Source organism: Vipera ursinii (assembly GCF_947247035.1).
Source record: "Vipera ursinii genome assembly, chromosome: 1".
Classification (NCBI taxonomy): domain Eukaryota; kingdom Metazoa; phylum Chordata; class Lepidosauria; order Squamata; family Viperidae; genus Vipera; species Vipera ursinii.
The window spans coordinates 172,694,728-172,721,487 of record NC_139512.1 but is presented as its reverse complement, the minus strand read 5'-3'; the positions used below and the strand labels follow the sequence as shown (position 1 = coordinate 172,721,487).

General features: G+C 39.3%; 1 protein-coding gene across 2 annotated transcripts in view; it reads left to right on the top strand.

Moving 5' to 3' along the window:
- STK17B (serine/threonine kinase 17b) overlaps positions 1-25,930 on the top strand; it is a 31,586-nt gene extending 5,656 nt beyond the window's left edge. The window contains exons 1-7 of one of the 2 annotated variants that reach the window (XM_083366583.1): positions 9,906-10,597; positions 11,423-11,635; positions 15,945-16,089; positions 17,256-17,382; positions 20,039-20,087; positions 22,015-22,194; positions 23,148-25,930. In XM_083366583.1, the coding sequence (XP_083222709.1) occupies positions 10,521-10,597; positions 11,423-11,635; positions 15,945-16,089; positions 17,256-17,382; positions 20,039-20,087; positions 22,015-22,194; positions 23,148-23,433 (1,077 nt within the window). In that variant the 5' untranslated portion in view covers positions 9,906-10,520 and the 3' untranslated portion in view covers positions 23,434-25,930. Of the gene's footprint in view, positions 1-9,905; positions 10,598-11,422; positions 11,636-15,944; positions 16,090-17,255; positions 17,383-20,038; positions 20,088-22,014; positions 22,195-23,147 lie in introns of those variants that run through there. The other variant, XM_083366582.1, reaches the window with a different exon arrangement.
- The last annotated feature ends 830 nt before the right edge of the window (positions 25,931-26,760 follow it).

The following is a 26,760-nucleotide window of genomic DNA, read 5'->3' as shown; positions in this document are numbered from 1 at the left end:
TCAGATTAAAAATAATTACATTTGCCTACATTATAGAGAGGGATGCGGTGGCTCAGTGGGTTAGGATGCTGAGCTTGTCGATCAGAAGATCGTCAGTTTGGCGGGTCAAATCCCAAGTACCGCGTAGCAGAGTGAGCGCCTGTTACCTGTCCCAGCTTCTGCCAACCTAGCAGTTCGAAAGCACGCAAAAATGCAAGTAGAAAAATAGGGACCACTACGGTGGGAAGGTAACAGCGTTCTGTGTGCCTTTGGCATCTAGTCATGCCGGCCACATGACCACGGAGACGTCCTCGGACAAGCACTGGCTCTTCAGCTTTGAAACGGAGATGAGCACTGGCCCCTAGAGTTGGAAACGACTAGCACGCATGTGCGGTGGAACCTTTACCTTTACATTATAGAGAAATTTGAAGTGAGTGAGGTGTTTCCCACAATACTGAGAAGGAAAAGCAGGCCTTCTTGTTTCTTCAGTATGCTTAAAGATTTGGAGAGAAGATAAAGACCACTATCTTAGTTTATGTTGGTCTTGGAAGATTCTTGGAAGCAGAAGGAAAAATCTGTAGCTTCCTAGTGTTCGCAGAGCTTGTCATAAACTAAGAAACTTATCCTTCTTTATTCCTAGGTTGCCATGAACATTAAATAGCTAGTGGAGCCACCTATGAACTTTCAAACTGTTAAGAGTAGTAATATGCTTTTCTAACAGTTAGAATTGCTAGATAATTTTAAAACTAGAATTAATGAAAGAAAAATCATGTTCTGTGTCTGGGCAGCCTATTCTGTTACCAAGAAGAGAAATGAGAAGAGGAAATCAATATTGCAAGAACTCTACAGTTCCTTCCTCATAGGAATGTTCAACATTCTCTATTGTGAGAATTTCTTCATATTAGTAATAGCCATAGTCATGATAAATTCAAAGACTGTATAGTTCTCAGTGACGTTAGAACCTAACTAATAGCTTAATTTTTAAATTTTAAGAAATAGAGGTAATTTGACTTAGAACCACAATTGGGATTGGAAGTCCTGTTGCTGAGTGAGGTGGTTGTTAAGTGAGTTGCACTTGATTTTACAACATTTTTGCTATGGTTGTTAAATAAATCACACAGTCATTAATTAAATCCGGTGTCCCCCATTGATTTTGCTTGTCAGAAGCCAGCTGGGAAAGTTGCTAAGGCGGGACAGGATTATAGAGTGTGTGTGTTATTCTATAAAAATATTTGCAGAACAGCTTTTGAACAAAGAAAAAGTTGTTAGTGTGCCTGAACATTAGGTGAGAAACTTTAAAATGTCTAGCTATAAGAGATATAATCAATGCCAAGAAAGTTAGAATGTACTGGATTTTAGAGTCAATAGTTAACAATTTTATTACAATAAATGTGTAGAATATATGTTGACTTTATACCTATCTTAATTTCCCTCTTATACTGCACTGAATTATATTTGGCTTTTTGTGTGTATATGCCAAGTCTTTTTGTTTTACTGATAGCTTCTATGAAGAAATCTTTAAATCCACTTAAAAGTGATGTGGTTTCTGTGCTCTGGATCACATATCAAAATTCCACTTCCTACTGAGGTTTCACAGGAATAGTGATTGTGATAGTAAATAGAAATTTGAGATATACAGGTAGTCCTCAACTTACGACCATAATTGAGCCCAACATTTATGTTGTTAAGTGAGAAATTTGTTAAGTGAGTTTTGCCCCAGTTTACAACTTTTCTGCGCACATTTGTTAAGTGAATCACTGCAGTTGTTAAATTAGTAACATGTTTTTTAAGTGAATCTGGTTTCCCCAATGGCTTTGCTTCTCAGAAGATTGTAAAAGGTGATCACAGAACACAGAGACACTGCAACAGTCATAAAGGTGAGTCAGTTGTCAAGCATCCAAATGTAAATCACGTGACTGTGGGGATGCTGCAACAGTCATAAGTCTGAAAAATGGTCATGTCACTTTTTTTCAGTGCCTTTGTAATTTCAAAGAGTCACTAAGTGAACTGTTGTAAATTGAGGACTACCTGTATAAACATTTTGGGAAAAACGGTGCAAGAAACAGATTGCAAGGTACTTGTTTATAAATAATTAAGGTTCATATACCGTAGCTTCTCCAGCAGCTACTCTTTTTTTTGTCCCTAAATGTATTATGTGTGTATATAGCCACAGATTTAATAAGTAAATAATAGCCACTAAGCTTTGTTTGGAAACTGTAAAGGAAAGTAGGCAGATAGGAAAACTGCGGAACTAAGCTAGTAAACTATGTCCAAATTTGTAGACTCCTGCTACGATAGCATTCTAGTCCAGGGCTTTTCAACCAGTGGTATGGGTACCACCTGTGGTACATTGGCACCTGGCAGGTGGTACGCAGCCATTCTAGAAAAGTGGTAGCAGGGGAGGGGAATGAGCTGAACCGGTAGCAGCACCGCACAAGCCAGTGTGAGAGACGGCTGGAGCTGCAGGGCTGTCAGGGCTCAGCGAAAGCGCCAGGATCAGCGACAGGCTCCAGCTGGAGCTTGGCGGTGATCCTGGCACTTCTGCTGAGCCCAGAAGAAGCACCGATCAGCTGGAATTGTTGCAGCATCTCCAGAGCCTTGTGATTTACATTCAGATGCTTGGCAACTGATTCATATTTATGACAGTCACAGTGTCTCAGGGTCATGTGAAGTAACCAAAACCTGCTGCTACCACCCAGCACATGGGGGGGAGGAATAAAAACCAAACCCCCACCCCAGCCCCACTGCCAATCCTCAACAGAAATGCTCACAGCAATGAAAACCTCGGACAGGAGGAAGAGCGCCACTGGGCGGGCAGGCAGGTGTCTTGCTCGGCTGTGGCTTGGGGGGCACTTTTTTCAGTGCCATTGTAACTTCAAACAGTCACTAAGCGAACTGTTGTAAGTCGAGGACTACCTGTACTTCATCACTTTTTTCCCTTTTTATTTTGGTCATCAAGTCTTTGACACCTTGCTAGGCGACTGGTGGTACTCGGATGTTGCCATATCCTTAAAAGTGGTACAATGGGTGAAAAGGTTGAAAAGCTCCGTTGCTACCTCCTCTTCCTCCTGCTTCTTGTTATTTGTAGACAATTGGCTCCTGAAGCCCCTCCTTTCCTCACTAAAATGATGCATTTTCCCGAGCTTCCGGACTTGTGCTGGAACCCATTTTCAGGGAACCTCTTTCTAGCAGAGTGTGTGCTGTTCTGTCTGTGGTATTTAGTTTCTCCTGGGTAGTTGAAATGATTCCAATGGGAGAATGGGATCCTGCAGATGAGTAGCTGCTAATGTAGGCCCTTAAAATATAGATTGGCATCCACACTTTAAATTAGATCTGGAAGTCTATTGATAACCAGTGCAGGCCTTCAGCATTGGTATAACATGCTCCCATTAATAAACATCAGTCAGAATTGCAACTTCTGATGTTGTTCAGAGGCATCCCCATGCATAGTACACTGAGGTAATCTAAGCAGGAGACAATGAGTGCTTGAGCCAGTGTAAGCAGAATCCTGTCCCTCTAGATAGGTTGCAACTGGCACACCAGCTGAGTCTGGGGGAAAAAACCTCATCGCCATAGCTTCTACCTCTTCTGGCCGGACCTGTAAGTCTAGAAGAACTGCCAGGTCAAAAGATTGCTCCTTCAGTAAGGAGTTGTCCCATTCTATCTAAAGACATTTGATGGACAAACAATAAATCTACCTTACTAGTATTCCGTTTAAGACTGTAAGAAAACTTAAAGATTTCTAACTTGCCTATGTGTCTGTCAGTTTCATTTGTATTGAGCTATTTTGTGGAATATTAATGTGCATACTGTCAACTAAAATGAATGTGTGCTACATCTCCATGTGACTTGAAGTTACACCTGGCAATGCCTGAGATAGACGTGTAAATTTATAAAAAAAACCTTTGTCTTGAACCATCATAAATTTGAAGGTAGCCAAAATGGGGGAGGAAAAAGAGACGTCTTCAGATGGATGTCAGAAATCAGGTGGGTACGTGAGGCAAAAAAGTGAACAATTTATTTACGCCTCATGCACGCCTAAGAGGAGGTGGAGTTGCTCTCTATATAAGAAATAACTTTATCTCTACAGAAATAGAGCACAACAATGATGAAAACTGTAAACTTGAATGCATTTGGGTCAATATAAAAGGTGAAAAAAATGACATTGCCATAGGTGTATACCTTAGGCCGCCCAACCAAGCAGAGGAAATAGATGAACTTTTTGCTAGTCAGCTACTAAGGTATGTAGGAAGCACATCACAATAGTAATGGGGGACTTTAATTACCCTGATATCAACTGGGAGACAAACTCTGCACCAAGTGGAAGATCAAACAGATTCCTGACAAACCTAGCAGACAACTTTCTCTCCCAAAAAGTAGAGAAGGGAACTAGGGGATTAGCCATATTGGATCTAATACTCGCTAACAGCGATGAAATGATAGAAAGTGTCGAGGCCACAGGAACCTTGGGGGGAAGTGATCATGCAATATTGGAATTCAACATTCTGGAAGCACAAGCAATAGAACACAGCCAAACTAGTCTTGGACAGGGGTCAGCAAACTGAAACAGCAAAAGAGCCACTCGGAACCGGTTCCATCACACACACAAAAAAGTGGGAGCCGCAAAATGTGCACGCGCATGCGCAGAACAAGGCAAAATGTACACCACCCCGACGCCCATGCCGCATCCTGAGCCGCACGCACCTGTCGCCGCCTGGTGCCGACAGCTTACCTGGGGGGGGACTCACAGGCCGAGACGACCGCAGAGGGCCACGCAAAGATGAAGGAAACGGCCTTTCAGAGGATCCCACCCGGGCCCCCCTCGGAGGCAACAGGCCCTTCCCCGGCCGAAAGGAAGCCTCTCGAGCATCTCCTGCAGCGCGGCTCCCCCGAGCCGGGAAGCACCGGTGGGTCTCCCTGGCGATGGGCGCTGGGACGCGCCGCCGCCTTCAGCCCGGACTGGAAGAGAGCTGATGTAGTTCCCATCTTCAAAAAAAGGGAAAAAAATAGATCCAAGAAACTACAGACCTATTTGCCTGATCTCAATACCTGGGAAGATTCTGGAAAAGATAATCAAACAACAAATCAGCGAACACCTTGATGCAAACAAAGTCATCATGGGTTTGTCAAAAACAGATCATGCCAGACAAATCTTATTACATTCTTTGACCAAGTGACAAAATTAGTGGACCAGAGGAATGCTGTAGATATAATTTACTTGGACTTCAGTAAGGCATTTGATAAAGTAGATCACAACCTACTACTTGATAAGATAGAAAAATGTGGGTTAGATAGGGGATAGATGGGGAACTCATCAAATTTGCAGACGACACCAAGCTGGCAGGAATAGCCAATACTCCAGAAGATAGGCTTAAAATACAGGAGGATCTGGACAGAGTCGAACACTGGGCGCTATCTAACAAAATGAAATTCAATGGTGAAAAAAGTAAGGTTCTACATTAAGGCATGAAAAATCAAATGCACAGATATAGGTGGTACCTTGCTCAATAGTAGTAACTGTGAGAGGGATCTTGGAGTCCTAGTAGACAATCACTTCAATATGAGCCATCAGTGTGCTGCAGCTGCCAAAAAAGCCAACACAGTGCTAGGCTGCATTTACAGAGGGATTGAATCAAGATCACGTGAAGTACTAATACCACTTTACAATGCCTTGGTAAGGCCACACCTGGAATACTGCATCCAGTTTTGGTCACCACGATGTAAAAAAGATGTTGAGACTCTAGAAAGGGTACAGAGAAGGGCAACAAAGATGATTGGGGGACTGGAGGCTAAAACATATAGGGAACGGTTGCTGGAATTGGGTATGTGTAGTTTAACGAAGAGAAGGGTGAGAGGTGACATGATAGCAGTGTTCCAATATCTCAGGGGCTGCCACAAAGAAGAGGGAGTCAAGCTATTCTCCAAAGCACCTGAAAGCAGGACAAGAAGCAACGGATGGAAACTAGTCAAGGAGAGAAGCAACCTAGAACTAAGGAGAAACTTCCTGACAGAACAATTAACCAGTGGAACAACCTGCCTCCAGAAGTGGTGAATGCTCCAACACTGGAAGTTTTTAAGAGGAGACTGGATAGCCATTTGCTTGAAATGGTATAGGGTTTTCTGCCTGAGCAGGGGGTTGGACTAGATGACCTCCAAGGTCCCTTCCAACTTATGATGATGAATGATGACGACGACAAATGTGGAATCTTTCTGGTTATAACTTCCATGCAAAATTCCTGAAATTTGCTTATAATTTTTTGGGGTGGTGTGATCTTCAGTGCCTTAGCTTATGTATCAAAACTTCTTTTCTGTCTTACATTGTATAGGAACTGATGCCAAGTTGAATGCATACTTGTTGCATGCATGTACTTTCTTCCATGTTCTTCAAATCACTGTTACCTAATCAAATGAAAAGCATTGCACAGCCCTAACGCATAGCTTATGTTTCGTTGTCTTCAGGAGAATGAAGTAGTTCCTTCTTTTTGTAATAGTGCCAGCAAATTGACTGAGCTAATTTCACTTAATGTGTAATGAAGCAATAATAATAATGACTTAAAAGAAGATTCAAGCTTTATTACATTACTGAATTTCGCTGGCTCACATTGCATTTGTAGAAAATCAGTCACCTTGAAATAAATAATAGGTGAGATTTTAAAGTTATGTTTCTTTGTGATAGCTATTCTGTTTGTACTTCAGTACACAATTCAGTTGCTGACCTCGGAATGAGGCATCTTTTGTTTCTTTTGGGTGTTTACTTGGAAAATTCTTTTAATCGTTTTATAATCGGGTCCTATGAGAACTGTTGAAATTTTTTTTTGGAAGAAACAAACATGAAATTGCAAGTTGTTTCCAAACTTGTGCATAATTTTATTAGAGCATTTTTTTAATCCCATTTATATCCCGCCCTTCTCCGAAGACTCAGGGCGGCTTACAATCTAAAGCACAAATCAACGTGCTTAGCAATAGCCTTCATTCTATGTATATGCCTGCTTATTAGGGCTTTCCCCCCCCCCCCAAGTGGCATTTTACAAAGTCAGCTTATTGCCCCCAACAATCTGGGTCCTCATTTTACCTACCTCGGAAGGATGGAAGGCTGAGTCAACCTTGAGCCTGGTGGGATGCGAACCTGCACTAATTGCAGGCAGCTGGTGTTACTTAAGGAGGCATTAGCCAGCCCACTGCTCCACCAATTGAAATAGGATAATTGAAATAGGATATTTCAAAATGGATATATATATATATATCAGGAAGAAACTTCAGAGAAAAAATGACTTCTTTTTAAGGTAATATATTTTAAGTTTGTTTTTCACTGCTATAAGATTTGTATATTTTACATATACAAGTTTTACAAATTCTATCAATTCCACCCTCTAGTCCAATTAATGTGATGTTTTAAAATTATGTCTCTTTGTCAGGCCCTAAATTTAAAATTAGTGATCGCTTTAGGAGGAATAGTCTCAGTAACTGGGCTTGAAATGTGGACATTTTCCCAAGCTAATTCACAACTCTCTTAGTTTAGATCTTACCTGGTAAAAGTTAACTTCAAGAATGTTTTAGTTAAATATTTAGGTGTTTTCTGGTGGTATTTTATTGTCTTAAGCTTTATGAATATAGGTGGAGTAAGGGTTTAAAAATATTTTAAAGTATGGGTGGGTTAGCTAGAAAGATTTTGGTGCCCATAGCATATACTTTTCATTTAATTATCTTCCAAAAATTTTAACTTCCTGATTCTGTTTCCTGTCTAATCTTAGTATTATATTTCGGACCATTCCTATAAACTTATGTGCTAAAATAAAAATGCTGGTTTTCAGGCATTCTTAACTTGGCTGAGGGAACACATTTTTCTTTACTTCTGAAAGGTCAACTTGGTTTTTAAACAGTATGTGGTTTTCTTCTAAAAACACAAGCTTACCAGCATACATTTTTTATTCCACAGCGAAATGAATGGTAAGGGAAAAAATGGCATGATTTTTTCCCCACTAGCAATTGAGAAATGGTTTTTGTTGAGAGACTTTAAGATGTACTTTTATATTTTATCAGGAAAGCTATTGTTTGAACTTGCCCAATTCATTAATTTGGCTTTAACTTTTTATCTGTCAAGGTATGCTTATCAGTAGCACTATTTGGGGTCTTTAATCTCTACCAAAGATGGGATTTGTCTTTGACCATTTCTTCTATCTCAAGTCTTTCCTGATTTTAACTGTTCTTTCCAATGCTTTTAGAATATGTGTACAGGCAAGCTGGTCATAAGAATTCTGCAGCTGTCATTTTAGCTCCTTTGTACTCTGACAAATTAGGAAAGATAAAACAAAAAAACATCATCAGTGATATATACTGTTTTGGGCCAAGTTTCACCTTACTAATGGAAGGCCAATGTATATGATTTGCTCAAGGATTTGGCTACCCTGATAGCCAAAAATCAAAGGACCTGCAAACTCCTGTAATAAAAATCAAAGTGCACAATGAAAAATGGGATTGAAATTACCAAACTAATGATAACAGGTGGAAGAACCAGCCTTAGAACTAACAATGAAGATATGAAAGTAATGGACAGCTTCTGTCGTTTAGGACCAACCATCAACACCAAAGGAACAAGCAATCTTGAAATATGCTTTATTATACAGGTGAAACTCGGAAAATATTCACAATATTCTAATTTACTGAGATTGTGGATTTGGGGTTTTCATGAGCTGTAAGCCATAATCATCACAATTATGACAAATCACGGCTTGAACTATCTTGCTTTGCATGTAATGAGTCTATCTCATATATTAGTTTCCCCTTTTAAATTGCATTACTGAAATAAATGAACTTTCGCACGATGTTCTAATTTTTCGAGTTTCACCTGTATATGCAGATTAGCGAACAATGCTTTGGAACATGCTGTGATGTGTTTATGTCTACAAAGATCAGAATTGTGTAAGCAGTTGCATTCCCTGTGACACTATGGAAGCAAAATTGAATCTTGAAGATGCATAATAGAAAGAGTACTGATGTGTTTGAAAAATGGTATTAGAAAAAAAACAGCTAAGAAAAACATAGACAGCCAAGAAAACAAAGAAATGGATCATCAAATAAATCATCCCAAGGATCTTGTTTGAGGCATAAATGATTAGGCTCAAATTACCTCACTTTGGATACCTTATACCAGGGGTCAGCAACCTGAAACAGTGAAAGAGCCACTCGGAACCGGTTCCCTCACAAAAGGAAAAACTGGGAGCCGCAAAAAATGTGTGCGCATGCGCGTGCATGCGCGTACATGCGCAGAACAGGGTTTGACTGAAGAGTGGAGCCAAGGCGAGATATGCACCTACCCTGCATATTTGAATTGATTGGTTGAATTTTTTTAGTCCCACTTTTTTTGGGGGGGGGGACTGCACATGGCAGAGGACTGGGAGCCGCAGGAGATGGCTGAAAGAGCCGCATGCGGCTCCAAAGCCACGGGTTGCAGACCTGTGCCTTATACAAAGACTCAGCTCAAGAAAGCTTTCTAGAATTAGAGCTTTCTAATTCTGGAAATGGTGGAAAGAAAGAGAAGAGAATGACCAGCAGCACTTATAGTCATGCAATAGGTGCATGACTGGAAGACCTAAAAAACCAGGTTACAGACAAGTCGTCATGGAGAACATCTATATAGATGGTTGGCTAAGAGTTAACAACAGCTCTAGGGAACATAATCAGCATTTTAAAACTCCGTTGTTCATACCCAGTTCAAATGTCATGTCTGTTTATTGTTGCAGAGCTATCACAAATTGTGTCTGGAGATTTTTTTGTTTTGTTTTGAAAGAATATAGGACCCCTTCAGATTAAAAACCTGAGGAGAATTTAAGCAAATTATATATTAAAAGATTTGGAAAAAGTTCTAAATGAATTTGGGTGGGGGTAGGATTATTTCTCATAGATCTAAAAAAAAGCCTCCATGTTTTTGTTCTGGTTTATGACTGAAATAAACATCTGATTGGTTTGGTTTAGTATTATCTTCATAGAGGCATAAATTGCTCAATGACTACATTTATACTTGACAATATAAAGCTCAATATGTTTTAGCATAACTTTAATGTTCAATAATAATGTCATTACAAACATGGCTTTAATTGTTAAAATCTTAAAGAATTACTGAGATCTGTTTTAATAATAGTGAACTCTTTAAGATAATAGTCTTGTATAAAAGTGAAGTTATGGGTTCTAAGTGACAATCTTTATATCTCATTTACATCAGTTAAATTGAGCACATTCTTTACAATATGTAGTCTGTTTGTAGGATCTAAATTAGGGAAAGGATTGGAACTGAGATATGAGAAATGATGAATTAGAAGCAAAGAGGTAGTAAATTGAACCTATGGTAGAAGCTGCCATGTAGATCAGGGCTTTTCAACTTTTTCACCCATTGTACCACTTTTAGGATATGGCAACATCTGAGTACCACCAGTCACCTAGCAAGGTATCAAAAACTTGATGACCAAAAAAAAAAAGAAAAAAGTGATGAAGTACAGGTAGTCCTCGACTTACAACAGTTCGCTTAGTGACAGTTCGAAGTTAGAATGGCACTGAAAAAAGTGCCCCCCAAGCCACAGCCGAGCAGGACACCTGCCTGGCGGCACTCTTCCTCCTGTCCGAGGTTTTCATTGTTGTGAGCATTTCTGTTGAGGATTGGCAGGGGGGGTGGGGTGGGGTGGGTGTTTGGTTTTTATTCTCCCCCCCCCCCATTTGCTGAGTGGTTGCAGCAAGTTTTTGTCATTTCACATGACCCTGGGACACTGTGACCATCATAAATATGAATCAGTTGCCAAGCATCTGAATGTAAATCACAAGACCCTGGAGATGCTGCAACATTCCAGCTGATCGGTGCTTCTTCTGGGCTCAGCAGAAGCGCCAGGATCAGCGCCGAGCTCCAGCTGGAACCTGTCGCTGATCCTGGCGCTTCCACTGAACCCTGACAGCCCTGCAGCTCCAGCCGTCTCTCGCTCAGGCTTGTGCGGTGCTGCCACCAGTTCAGCTCATTCCCCTCCCCCTCTACCACTTTTCTAGGATGGTCACGTACCACCTGCTAGGTGCCAATGTACCACAGGTGGGACCCGTACCACTGGTTGAAAAGCCCTGATGTAGATCACAGCTAAACATTTTGTTGAAAGAGCTCTGTTTTGGCTTTACATCAAGGATGAATGACCTGTGATCTTCCAGATGTTGAATACCAACTCCATTCAGTTTCAGCCATTACAGGAATGCAGGAGGCTGGGACTGGATTGTAAGACTATTTGGAAGGCCCTACGTATCACAGATCTAAAATAAATCTTTACAGAAGATAAAGTTATGAATGCAAAACATGGTACATACCTATCTTTAAAGAACAAAGGGTGAACTGTTATAAAATGTTTTTGTCCTTCTGATTTCTGCTGGTCAGATACAATACTTCACAGTTATTTCTTCTCTTCTGTTTTTTTAGAGGAAAATTTGGTGTGGTTAGAAAATGTATTGCGAAAGCTACAGGCCAGGAATATGCAGCTAAGTTTCTGAAAAAGAGGAGAAGAGGCCAAGACTGCAAAGCAGACATTCTGCATGAAATTGCTGTTCTCGAACTAACAAAACCAAGTCCCCGGGTAGTAAATCTCCATGAAGTCTATGAAACAACAAGTGAAATCATCTTAGTTTTGGAATAGTAAGTATATATTCAAACCCTACTCTCTAACCCCTTTTTCTTTTCAACTGAATAAAATAGTGGAAAGAAATTATATAAAAGGGCTTGTGACTTTGTCTGTAAGATAATTCTTGGAGAACTAAACAGAATGGGATCAGTCATCAAACTTTGCATAACAGGTAAAGTCAACGGCAGATTCCATGCAGTAGCTTCAGGGAAAAATCCAGGAAAAAGTCCCCCAGTGCATTCTCGAAGTTGGGCAGTGGCTTGAAATGCCACTTCTGGTCTCAACTCTCTTCCCCTTTTCCTTCTTATTCATGTGACCCAGAACAGAACTGTTTGAAGTGGTTGGGAAAAATTTCAAATACTATACATGTGGTCCCCAATCTTATTTCACTGTTCTAGATTTATTTATTTGGCAAATTTACATACATCAAAGCTCTATTAACATTCTGATTCCAGTGCCTAGGAGAAAAGCTAAATCTTTATGACCTTCTTCAAGGTAAGCAAGGCCAGGGCCATCCATGTGTCTGGAGGAGAGCTATTCCATAAGTCAAGTCAAGTTTATTACAGTCAAAGAGCAGAAGCTATTCCATAAGGTAGTCCCCATGATAGAGAAGGCATGCTTCCTGGCACCCATCAGATAACATAGCTTCACCAAGGGAACTCACAGCAGAAATCATTAAGAATATGCAATCCCACAAGTTATCTGGCCCACACCACGCTGAACTTTAAAGATGATATCCATTTTCATTGCACCTGAAAGCCTGCAAATTACGAAGCAGCACTATTTCACGGGCACAATGTGTTGCAGAGTCCCTTTATGAAGGAGATAGACACTCTCTAAATTTCCTTCCTTCTTTCCTTCCTTCCTTCCTTCCTTCCTTCCTTCCTTCCTTCCTTCCTTCCTTCCTTCCTTCCTTCCTTCCTTCCTTCCTTCCTTCCTTCCTTCCTTCCTTCCTTCCTTCCTTCCCTCCCTCCCTCCCTCCCTCCCTCCCTCCCTCCAGGATCTACATGCACACAAAGTACACATAGGCAGAGTCTAAATAGCAACTAAGACCTTGGTGAAGCCATGCACTAGAGTTTTAGGAACTACCCTAGTTCTTTCTGGAATCCCACTTTGTTCATTGGGGAATTGTTCCTCATTGCAATAGAGGGCAGCCATAGGAAACTCCAAGGCTTCCATCCTCCCTCTGCTGGTCCAGGAGCCCTATCACACAGCCAACAAGCAAGCAAGTCAGCTGTAGTTTTTGGGACCTTCTGATAGTGAGACAGCTATAAGAAAATAGTATACTTCTCTTTAATACCAAGTGGATTAAATTTATGTGATCAGGAATATTTGAAGTAAATTGTTTCAATTACACAAATGAAAAATTTCAAGTCTCTCATCCCCAACCCAATCCCCAACACTAGGTTGCAGAGAGCAAGTTTGCTGTAGTGCAGGGGGTCTTCACACTTGGCCCTTTTATGACTTGTGGACTTCATCTCCCAGCATTCCTCAGCCAGGCATGCATGGTGGCCTTAGGTCAGTCATCCTCAGAAGGCAAGGAAAAACCATTTCTGAAGAGGCTACTCCAAAGACTTGTTGAAGCAGTCACCAGGAATCAAGAATGACTTAAACAAACCTCCTTGCAACCCTAACAGAAATAGTAGGCTGTAGGTGTATCATTAAGGAACTCCCATGAGATGACTGTGTTGTTGTGCTGCTATTTATTTTGACTTAAAAAAAAAACAATTTGCAATTGACATATATAACCTGTTTGGCTCACCAAGCTGGTGCTGCTAACTTCTCTCACTGGCATTTGGTACTGCCTCCTAGTAAGGGAATTATGTCCTCAGGTAACAGATGGTGCAAACAGGAACTTAGCTCATAAAATCTGCTTTTCAGACTAATTACTTATAAATCTGAGAGGATGCTTCTGATAAGACTAGAAGCAACTGTTTAAAACCCAGAATGGTTGGAGGTATGGATGATTACAAATGTCATTCCGGAAAATCTTGGATCCTTTTGAAGATTTTGCTAAGTATCAGTGAGAGGTTCGTTATATGGCCAATTTAATCCTGTTTTTGGAACACCAGCATTTACCCTTTCCTTTCCCCTTGTCTAATCCATTTTTGTTCATTTCATCTATGCTTCACAGTGAATTTGCTGTTCTCTATTTTTATCCTGTTTTTTTTTCCTTTTGAAAGAGGAGAGGAGAATGTGCATTTTATCCTGTGTGTCTCTACAGTCAGATTGGTTGGGATGTGGTGGAAAGAATGATTGATATATTCAGAGAGAGGGATCTGCTTATGAATGGGATACTTTATTTTACAAGCAGTTTATTTTAATCAGTACTTCCATTGTCCTTGTCTCAGATCTTACCTCCCGTTTTGAGGGGGTAAATGTATATGCTTGTGCCCATGCACACACACAGGCACATACGAGTGGTGTATATGTGCACATTTATTGAAAGGGGAAGATCAGATTGGTTTCAGTTGGAGTTAACCATTTTAGATTAATATGGTAGGGAAAGTGGGTAGCACATGGGATTTTTGCCTAGATGTATGCTTTTATCTGCTTAATTTTTGTGGTTCATCTTTCAGGTTAATGCTTTATGCAATTTTTTCTTCATGTTGTTGATGCTTAATTTATTTTAATTGGGGTTTTATTTATACAGGGATAAATTTAATCTTTTTTCAAACTTGGTTTTTAACTTTTGTATTTTTGGTTTTTAATTACCCTGTAAACCGCCCTGAGTCCTCCGGGAAAGGGCGGTATATAAATGTAATAAAATAAGTAAATAAATAAATGATGATGATGATGATGTTCTTTCTTTTTTGGAGGCATCCTTTATGTATCCTGTAATTTTTCTCAGCATGGGCTTTTTGTGCCATCTTTCTGGTTGATACAGTTCAGTTATTTTGTTCACTGCTAAATAGCCATTCTTTCTAGTGTGAAGTTAGGCAGTGTGACAATTTCCCTTTTGTACAGTTTATCTTTCAATATTGTCATTATAGGCCATATCCACACTAATCTCATTTCCATCTTTCTAGTTCTGTTAATGTGTCAGATTTGCTGAAATAAATATACAGTTGGCGAGTGAAACTTTTTAGCAGGATGCAGATAGACATACACAAATATATATATTGTCCATAACAGTAACTTTCACTGACTCCAACCAACTCTCATGGTTGTAATGCTGATAAGATGAAGGGTGATCCCTTTATAACCAGTCTTATTTCATGGAAGAAAACTGGGAGATAAATAGAAATAAATTCATGATGTGATATTAACAATATTAACTTTATCTGCTACTCTTTTGAAGCAAAAGTGTATATTTGGTCAAGTTTTCCTTGGGCACAAATGATGCAAAAACTATATGGGAGGGATCGGTATATGGAACAACACTCTTTTACAGGTTTATTGCATCACATGTTCCAATGCAAGGACATGCAGTTAGTTGAAAAACTGAAAAGTATTTTGCACGTGTGCAAAAATTATTTGGGTGCGTGCACAGGAACCTTAGAATAAAATGGAAGAAAATTCATTGATGTGTGGCTGTGGTTCTGGCAAACATTTTGTTTTCATCTTCTTTCTTAAATTATGTGTGTATTAAATATAAATAAACATGATCGCTTCAGGGAAGGTATGTGACCAGAGTGCCAAATCAAAATGTACTCCAGAAAATATAAGGCTACATTTTTTGCATTTTGTGAGAGGTTGTGGTGAATTAACAATTTACAACAGTCAAAGTATTTTTTGTTTGCTTTCAGATTTTTAAGTGAAAAGTGGTTCAGAATAAAATGTTTTAATACTTTTTTAGAGAGTTAAGAGTATTCCTAGAAAGTTTAAAGAGAACAAAACAAGCTAAATGTTCAGCATCATGTGTTCTGGAGCATTGTTCTTTGTTACTTACTTGACTAGGAAAGCAACTGCCAAATTTTAGAAATAAAATATTTCTTTCCTTTTCCTTCAGAAACAGGCTATGTTGAGACATTAAATGTTATCCATTAAAATCTATGTTATCCATTCAAATCTGTTTTTGTTATTGTTTTTCTGGTATTTACCAACATTACAGAAAGTGATGCCATTTCTTTGAGCTCATAGTTGTGCAGCTTGCATTCAGTTTTGCATTTTGCCATATAATTTCTTCACTGCAATTTTATCTTTGAAAGGACTGGTTCTTCTAAAGGTATAAAAGAAAAATGATTTGCTTTTATCCTCACCAATATCATTTTAAATAAGCATGTTTAAGAAACTGAAATTATAAGCCAACAACTGCTTTCCATGTTCTGTTTTGACAGTAAGATGCTGACAATTACATGTGTTCACATATAATTTTTTCAGTGCAGCTGGAGGAGAAATCTTTAATCTATGTCTCCCTGACCTAGAAGAAACTATAGAGGAAATTGCTATCATTAGGCTTATACGACAAATACTCGAAGGTGTTTGCCACTTGCATCAAAACAATATTGTGCATCTAGATTTAAAGGTAATGTGCATAGTAAACTTCATTGATACTCTTTTAAAAATTGTAATAACTCTATGAAAACGGGATTCATAGAGAAGGAGATAAATAAATTTTATTCCACCTGTATCTTCAGAATTTCAGTTGTTACCGATTAAGGTTCAAATCCTTACATGTTTAAGATTAAAACTGTTAGGCAATGCAGATTATGGATAATATGCTATTACATAGTGCAGAGGTAGGCAACCTTGGCTCTTTTACGACTCGTGGACTTCAACTCCCAGAATTCCTGAGCCAGCATCGCTGGCTCAGGAATTCTGGGAGTTGAAGTCCATGAGTCTTAAAAGAGCCAAGGTTGCCTACCCCTGACATAGTGTGAAATATTTCAGAGTAAGCTAGACTCTAAAATACATTGAATGTTTATTTAATAGGATTTTTCATAATCTTTAATAAAACTTTAGATATACATCATTAGATGTACAACAAGCCAAATAATTATGTTGAAGAATTGTTAAGATTGCAAAAGGATAAAAATTCAAAATGCTTATTTTTTAAAATACTTGCATACTTGCAACTTTCTACCCAATATTTTAGTTTCCATTTGTTTCCCTTCTCTTTGATTTTGTCTAAAAACTGATTTTTCATTTTATCATTTGCTTTTCTTTTTAGTTGGCAGTAATTCTAACTAGAAAAGCCCCAGGCTGCTTTTGAAAGAGTCATGTAGCTACTTGAAATTTTATAACTTTAGAATTTATACTGATAATGAGATTAATAGCAAAATATCAAAACTGTGAGCTTTACCTTTATGGTCTCATTTACTTTAGAATTGGAAGAGACAAAGTTTAAAAAATGTTGTTTTCCACCCCAACATTTCTTCCCATTGAACATGTGGGATGTTAATTTAAAATATGGTTTTGAATTTTTGAACTCTTTTTTTAAACAAATTTTAAAAGGGTAGGATGTATCTTTAGGTTTATTATGAAAATAAATAATCTATTACTAAGGAGCTATTTGGCCGCCAATCTACATTTAGTGTTCCATTGATTCCACTGGTTTTATACTAGTATAGATAGCCTTGTTCATGTTATTATATATATATATATATATACACACATATATACATACACTTACAAATATAAATGATCAAACAATTAATTTATATATCAATAATGTTTGTTTGTTTATTGTAGCCCCAGAATATATTATTGAGTAGTGTATGTCCCCTCGGTGATATAAAAATAGTTGACTTTGGTTTGTCTCGGAAGATTGGAAATTTTGGTGAATTACGAGAAATTGTTGGAACGCCTGAATATCAAGGTAATTTGCACATATTATTTGAAAGCATTTTCCCTGACATTGCACTAGCCAGATTTTTAGAAGAATATCAGTTCCTTTGCTCTCAAGACTGAAACAAACTTTCTTCCTTAGATGTTCTTCAAGTGACCATAAAACATGCTTTTTTTCCCAGATGGGAAAAGTATAGCTTCAAAATAAGATGGAGAAATTGTGACCCTATAGATGCATAACCATTTTTAATGGAAGATGAATGCCCCATAATAAAAACACAACCATAAAATTCTTTTTTAAATTTTGTATTTTATGTTTTTTAACTTTTTATTATTGTGAGCTGCCCTGAGTCCTTAGGGAGAAGGGCGGCATATAAATTTAATAAATTCTAATTCTAAATTCTAAAATTAGTGGACCTGGTTTACTTCTGTAATCAATTACGATGTGTTTGTTGGATGATTTCCCTGTTGTATTGTGAACAGTCTTCAGTCACTTGAAGTAGGGTGATATGGTCTCTTTGCAAATAAAAAAAAGAGTTGCATATAGAAATGGTGTATAAATAAAATACAAAGCTCTATAGTATCACAATTTCAGGGTATATACAAACAATTATAAAGAAAATAATCTCCCTGTAACAGGTACATTGTATTAAGAAATGAATACTTTTCCCCCTTTCTCTGTGCGAAATGATAACATAATTTATCACAGAAGGTTCATTGAGTGGAGGAGGGTTTTCTGGCAAAATACACATTTAGTGGTATTACTGGGAACTTCCCAGTAGCTGAAAGAGGTCCTTCAGACAGTGCATATGTCCTAGTTACCTCACAACTGAGTTATTGCAATGCAATTTATGTGGTGCTGCCCTTGACGATCATCTGGAAACTACAACTGGTTGAAAATATAATGGTGCAAGTAGTAATAGGAGTTTGTTAGCATGCTGATGTGTCACCACTGCTAACAGCATTGGTTGCCACTAGACTTCCAAGTGCAGTTCAAGGTATTGATCATCACCTATAGCAGTGGTCCCCAACCTTTGTGGCTTGGCAGCCCAGTTGGGAGGAAGAGGGGAACTGGGCCACATGAGTGGTGGGCCATCATGCACACAGATGCACTTGCAGCTTGACTATGTAATGGGCTGTGGCCTGGGGTTGGGGATCCCTGATCTGTAGCTCTGTATGTCATGAGGACTGAATAGGTGCATTCTAGGGGGGAAAAAGATTAATTTCTGATTTGCACAAATGAAATCAAATTAGTTAAGGCAACATTCCTGGAAATCAATGGGAAAAATTGGAAGAGTTGATAAGAGTAAGAATATTGAAAGATTTCTAGACTTACATGGCATACTAAATAAAGTGGATAAGTTTATACTAAGCTAAACAAGAGCATGGCCTACTGTATTGGGTGAATCAAGCCAGTAAAGGTAGTCCTTGAGTTATGAGTGTAGTGGAGCCTAACCATTCCACACGTAACTCGAAAACTCATAGAATGAATCTCATACCTCGAATGAGATCACTCTCTTGCTTGTTAAAACACGCAGCTCGTTAAGCGGACATGAGGTATCTCAGGGTGGGGAAGGCCATGGAGGGCCTAGTGATGGAACAGGCCCCCAAGGCCTCCCCACCCTCTAAGATACCGCTTGCTTCCCTCTCCCTTCCTGCCACACCAGACTCACCTGGAAAAGATCCGTCTCCTCTCTGCTGTGGTTCCTGCTGCCGCCCGGATCTGAGGCCGGGGGATGCTTCCGTGCCCCCCCACAGCCCTATCCGGGCTCCAGAGACCTTTTCCAGGCTGCTGCCACCCGGATTTCAGGCCGGGAAATGCTTCTGCATACCTCTGCAGCCCAATCGGGGCTCTGGAGGCATTTTCCAGGCCGCTGCAGCCTGGATTTTTCATGCCGGCGAATGCTTCTGCAGCCCCCCTCATGGCCCAATCAGGCCTAGGAAAGGTCTCCGGAGTCCGGATCAGGCTGCAAGGGGGGCACGCGGAGGCATCCCCCAGCCTTAGAACCGGGCCGCAGCGGCCTGGAAAAGGCTTCTGGAGCCAAGATCGGGCCGCGGGGGGTGGGGGTGGAGTGTGGAAGCATTCCCTGGCCTCAGATCTGGGTGGCACTGGCCTGGAAAAGGCCTCTGGAGCCCTGATCCAGTCTCTGGAGGCATGTGGAAGCATCCCCCAGCTTCGATTCCTTTTTCTGTTGCAGAGAACAGAGGCCTAAAGTACCATGAGATCTTGTGTTACTTTAGGTCTCCATTCTCTGTGAACGCACCGAAGGCCTGGAGCAGCCAAAAAAGCAAAGGATCTTGATCTTTGTAGAGTGAGTATTAAAGGCCTGGTGCCTAGGGAGACCCGGGGTGGGGATGGGGAGGGAGGAAATAACCAGGGTGAATGTTGCTGAGCCACTGCGGTTGCTCGTAAGGGTGAATGACTGCTGTGCTGCTGCAACATTCGTAACTTCAGGACTTGCTCGTAAGCACTAGGAGGTGCTCATCACGTAACTTTGAACAAGCATTAAGTGAACACTCATAACTCAGGGATTACTTGTATGGAATAAAGGGTTAGTTTATACAGTCATGCTGGTAGATAAATAATATCTCTCTGTATTGTAAAATAGTGTGGCAGATTAGCAATTATCTTGAACATACGATAAAATTATTTTAATACTGTATTTAATAGCACCTTTTCCTTCTAGCACCAGAAGTCTTAAATTATGATCCCATTACTACAGCAACAGACATATGGTAAGGTAATTTCTTATAAGATTAAAGCAACTTTACCTTGATTGTATAGTTTCATCTTAAAAGCTTATCAATTTTCTCATTAGTCTTTTAAAATCCTTTCTGAACACTTATGGCCTTTGGGATCAAATTACTGCATATCTTACTGAGCTAAAAAGTGAATTTGGGGCAGACAGTTGTTTCCTGTGACTTCTTATTCTAAAGTGTAAACAGCATAAAACAAGAGATTTCCATGTTCTTTTGGTTCAGTATATTTAAGCAAACACCTGTTGGTGATTAATTTAAATGAGAGCTGTCATCTATGAGTATGTCAATTACAATTTAGTAAATAAGTTACTGTTCTGTATCAAGCTGGTGGTGGTTGTCTTTGCTTTTCTGACTTTCCCTCAATGATCAGAAATACCATCATACTGTCTTATACTTAAAATTCTCTGTTCAGTGTAATATGAATTTCAGGTGAAACAACTTTACTGTAGAAACCATCTTTCCAGCTTAGCGGCCTGGCCTGGTGCGGGGGAGGAACATGTGAGTGGCAGGTGCATGCATGTGTGCACAGCTCCATTTGTGTGAGCAGCGGGCACTTGTGCTCACACGCTCCGCTTGCACAAGTGGAGCTTCACATGTGAGCGCAAGCACCCTCTGTTCACGCGAGTGGAGCTTCGTGCGCGCTTGCCCATCTCACCCACAGTCCGGTTTCAAACAGGCCAGGGGTTGGGAACCCCTGGTGTAAATCATTCTAGCCCAAATCCTTAACTCAGTGCTCTTCCCTTCCTTCAGCTCCCTGATAAGACTTACAGTTTGTGAATCTATAAAATGCATATACATTCTAATCTGTATGTTTTGACACGCATGTTGAAAGTGATAAATCAAGAGTAGGCATGTAGTAATTCACATGCAACCTTTCATGTCCTCGTTTGTATTGCCCTTTATCCCAAGAGTGTGACACTGAAATTTGGCTGCAAAATGACTAAATTTTGGTGGTGTGATTTTGGATTATGTTTGTGTCTTTGAATCAGTGTTGACTCCTGGCAACTGCCTGGACTAGTTCCAACAGATATTTTTTTTACAAGATTTCCCAAAGTGTTTTGTCGTTACCTTCTTCATAGAGTTGAGAGAGAGGTAACTGGCTTAAGGTTGCCAAACTGGCCCAAGGAGAGACTAGAACTCATGGTCTCATGGTTTCTGGTCTGGTGCCCTTAGCCCCTATAGAAAACTGGCTTTGATGAGTTTGGATATAGATGAGAAAAACAGTTGCTTATTTTCAGAAGCAATCCTCCTCTCATTCCCACTCCAATAGCCCAATCCCACTTCAAATAAATCACCTTTTGCTGATTTTAGAACTCTAGCAGAACATCTTCTTAAGTCTTGTTCATGAAGAATGTGCTTGAATTGGAGACCTTGAGCCCTCAAACTCTGTTCATGTCTTCACTAATTTGATATCTGGAAGTCTTGTGTGTAATTCACAGAATGTATACAAGTACAATGGAATTGTGTATGGGATTTGCTTCTATTCACTGTAACAATTACTTTTTGGATTGAATATCAAGCAGGTAACTTCCCTTTGGCTTATTGCAGAATTAGATTGTGTCCTTAGCATGGGACACGCTTGCCAGGATTTGTAAAGTCTTTATGAAAAGGCTTTTTTTTCTTATATAATCAATTTATATTTGTTATAAGACTCTGATGCGACAAATATCCTGGTGCCTGATCCCCTGTGGGGAAAATATAAGCAAAACACTAAATATTTCAGGAATTTATTTTATCAGATCTGTAATCCAAGTATATGAAAACTTTAGTATACTTGGAATGACTTTCTCTGACAAGTAAATGAAAAAGCAATAAAAAAAATATTTTAGCATCAGTTACTTATCTGAAAGAAATATTTTCATTTGTAACATCCATGAAAAAAGTATACCTTCTCTAATTTCAGGAGTGTAGGTGTAATCTCATACATGTTGCTTATACATGAATCTCCATTTATGGGAGCAGATAAACAGGAAACATACCTCAACGTTTCTCAAGTCAACGTGGATTATTCAGAAGAAACATTTGCTTCCGTTTCATTATTGGCCAGAGATTTCATCCAAAAACTCCTTGTTAAAAATCCTGAGTAAGTTTATATGGGAGGATCTAGAGCAGGGGTGTCAAACTCAATTTCATTGAGGGCCGCATCAGCATTGTGGTTGCCCTCGGGGCCGGGTGGGTATGGCCAGGCTAGAGTGCGTATGGCCTACTGGGTGGGCATGGCCAGCTCGGATCCGGCCCCCGGGCCTTGTATTTGACATGTCTGATCTAGAGGGATAGAGAAAACAGTTTTGCATTAATATACTATTAGAAAGAAAGGCAGTATAAGGACAGTATTTTGATTCATAATGGGCAAAGGGGCTTTGGTTCCATCATGGGCTTCTTATTTCTACTTGTTTATCACTCAGGTAGGGAAATGTTTGAAATAGGGGGCATTGCAGAGGTAGCAATAACTGGTCAATCTTGTTGACATCCCCCTTGTTGACTCAAACACTACATTAGTACAGGGGCTTTTCATGATTTTTTTCTTCACCTTTATCAGTATTTGTTCCTGGCTGATAAGTTCCTGACATGTAGGATAAAAGAGTTGATTTAGGGCAGAGGTCCCCAACCTTTTGGGCACCAGGGACCAGTTCCGTGGGGAGAGGTTTTTCCATGGACCGGACGGAGCATGGTTTCCTGTACTTGCCTGCATTCCGGGGATGGGGCCTTGCTTGTCTGCGCGGCCCAGTTTCTGGCATGCCGCAGCCCGGTGCCAATCCACGGTCTGGGGGTTGGGGAGCCCTGATTTAGGGTAGCTAACTTTTGTTTAGGATTACCAAGCTCTCTGAAGAGTGTGCTAGAAGGTTTTGAATTTGTTATGGAGGAGGATAGAATAAACCCTCTTTCCCTTTTGTAGCCTGTCAAATCTAGTGGACAGATAGTTCTATTTGATAGTCTGTGGCAGTACTAAATGGTAGTGAACTATCCATTTTTGTGGCTAAATTGTAACTTAAGTTCCATATATTAAATCTACACATCTCTTCTTTTACTTTGTAGAGAGAGACCAACAGCAGAGGCTTGTCTGTCCCACTCTTGGCTTAGACAAGGAGAATTCTTATTGTGGTATAGCCCTGAGGAAAACCCTGGTTCTTCTCCAGCATTTGATAATATGAATAAGGGCATAGAAGAGAGAATTAATAACAGGTCGATGTCCAATGGAGCATGCATTGAGCAAGAAGATAAAGAGAATATTCCAGAAGATAGCAGCACAGTCTCCAAACGATTCCGGTTTGATGATTCTTTGCAATATTCTCAAGAACTTGCAACAGACTTTGTATGTTAACAAATGCACTCCTGCAGGTTATCTTGAATTGTATTTATGATTCTAAATTAATCTGGTGGCATCTGGTTTGAGATGATAGCTTGGCCACGACTGCATTGTTGTTATTCTGGAAATGCACTTTCAGCTGATCTTGTTTGGGCCCTTCTTTGTGCTCCCATTGCTGGCAATGGGCATGACCCCTGAGAGGCTGGAGTCTTGGCACCTGAAGTGGGACGTTTTTGGAGGCAAACAGGTAACTGGGTATATTTGCACTTTCTACATTCAAAACAATGGCATTTTGGTCTAATCATTGATAAAGTAGGCCAGAAGAGTATTTTTAAAGTTAGCAGTAGAGCCAAGTTCTAAGCCAAAGAGTGATGTGATAATACATAACCGATTTGTATTGTAATTGAAACTACATGAACTTGGCAGAGAGAAGGAATGAATCCTTTTGTTCATTCCTAGAAGTACAGTCCCATGCCGTCATTGTTGAAAAAGTCAAATTGGTAACGGTATATAGTATACTCCAGCAAGCCTTTTTTCAAGCCTATGTTTTTTAGTTGGACTAGTCACTGGGACTGAAGTGCTTGAACTGGGTTCCTGATTAGCCACCTGTTTTTTTGTGTTTTTTTTTACATGTTTACTCAGAAGGGGCCTCAGAGAGTTTTCATTTGTGGATCAGTTCTCATGTGGAACATAACTTGGTGTTCACATTCATTTTTTTTTTCAGAGATAATTTTTGGATTGAATTGAATGCATACTTAGTTTTGAAATCTTCCATTTCTTGTTTATGTAAATAAGGTGGAAGAGATTGAAATATACTTCTGGTGCCAAAAAAAACCCCAACAACAGTCAACCCTGCATTTTTTCCTTTAGGAAGTAATGTTTTGTCCATGCCCAATATCGTGCTATTTGGAGATGATAAACCTATGTATTATTATGAATTCAACAAATCAAATATTGTGAGGCTTAAATTTGAAAATGAGATCTTCCAGAAAAATGTGCAGGGTTAGGTAATGGTATTAAATTATCTTCTTCCAAATTAAAAATATAATTATTTCTGTGCTACGTAAATTGAAGCTGTTTATCTTGTCTAACAAAGACACTAGTGATAGCACAATCTGTGAACAGAGAAGTAAATCCCAATTTATTCATGGATTTTACTTCCAAGGAAGTGGTGCAGAAAAATTGCTGACTGAAATAATGTAATGGCAATATGAATATTTCATTAATATTCATTAGTATAAATAAAGCAAAGAAAAATAGAGAAAAAAGAATCAGTCTTTATGACATTAAATATCTAATTAATTCAGACGTACATTAATGCCCAGTCCTGAAATGTGCCATGTTAGGGAATTAGATTATGGTTTGCTCTTGGTTTACTAGCCTCATCTCACAACTAACAAGATGAACTGCATCCAAAAGGGATGATGCAGAAAGGCAAAAAACGGTGCAATTTCAAGACCACAGTCTAAAATTAGTACAAAATTTCAATACTGAAAGCCATATTTTTTTCTGATTTTCAGTTAAAAGCCAACATGCAACGCATGGGTTTCCCTACCCATAGATATATTAATCTAATTTAATTTTTAGCATTGGTACGTTTAGGAAGTCTTAAAAAAAGGATCATAATAATTAATATATTTTAGTAAGAAGGAAAGATAAGAGAAAGAGCATGCCACGATAATGGTTATTATAGCACTTTATAAAAAAGTATATGATACAATAAATATTTCTGTTGTGGTTTTTTTTTAAGTTTACATTTCTCACCCTTTCCTTCCAGTCTTAAATCTTTTTTAATATTTTGAATATATCAGTTTCACTTCCAGTTGACAGAACTTTTGAGATTTTATAAACATTTGTGTGTGTATATATATATATATATATATGTAAATTTGGGATATCACTTGAATCTGACAATTTTGAATATATCTAATTTTGTAAGTTTCCTAGTTAATAGATACATTTGTATATAATTTTATTGGAATTATAATTGCTCTCTGAATTCTTTGTTTTGTGGTCAATATCATTGAGACTTTATAAGTGGTTACTGGCACAGAGAGAATGAATTTTAAAAGGGTTATTTCTGAATTAGATGAAAAATAACTGTTAAAAAGAATAATTAAATAGAATAATAAAAGAAAAAAGAATAATTTAAAGTAGGAAAGGGTTAAATCTTGATTCTCACAAATTTTATGAATATAGGCCAAAAGCTTAATCTGGAAGGCCTCATAATTTGAATTATTCCCCTCCCCCCCTCCCCAAAAAATGTTATTTGGATTGAAGCTATAGTTCAAAAGATATTTTAGATTTATGATGTAATCCAGTTAACTTTTCTGCTGGGTGGCATCACTGTCCAAAAATAAATTATCCAAACATGGAGCTTTTTTATACTCATGACAATTAATTAAATATCAACTTGCTTACTGAACTAATGGCCAAAGATTAATATTTTATATCAGATGCTCTAGGTCCAGGGTAGGCAACCTTGGCTCTTTTATGACTCATGGACTTCAACTCCCAGAATTCCTGAGCCAGCCAGCTCAGGAATTCTGGGAGTTGAAGTCTAGGAGTCATAAAAGAGCCAAGGTTGCCTACCCCTGCTCTAGGTATAGTGAAACTTCATTTTAACTGATTTAATTGCACAGAGGTGATGGAGTCATTGTTCATGAATGTCTGGTAAATTAACTAGGTGATTATAATGGAATAAAATGAAAAGCAAATGATGCAAACAAGTTGTTCAGAGTGTAGGTAGTACTTCACTTATGACTAAAATTGCGTTCAGAATCTCAGTTGTTGAGCAAAATGGTCATTAAGGGAGATACCTGAGTGGCCATTTTGCTCAACGACTGCAATCCTGGCTCTCCCAGATGTGGTTGTTAAGCAACTGTGTGGGTTGTTAGGCAGACAGAGCAAAAGAGCTGCTTGCTAAAAGAGGGCAGACAGCTCCCCACTGTGCATAGCAGGAAGCTCGTGCATTAGCTTGGTTGCTTCATTTCTCCAGCGCAGCACAGGAATTCCCTTTCTTGCATGGAGGGATTGGAAGCTCTTGAACTGGGTGCAATCGCACGCGCACGCGCGCACACACACACACACACACACACACAGATGAAGAAGAGGGAAAATCCTTTAGCTTGCAATCTTCCCTGCCAGCTTCTTCATTGATTTCTGGAGAAGCTGGCAGAGATAGCAAATGGCAATTACATGATTGCTGGGCATTGATATGGGGGCGGCGGCGGGAGGGGGGAGGTACAGTGTTTTACAAAGGCTGGTAGGCCCTTTCTGAACCGTTGTAACTTAGAATGTTTATTAAATGGCTGGTTGGACTATCTGTAAGAGGATAGATGT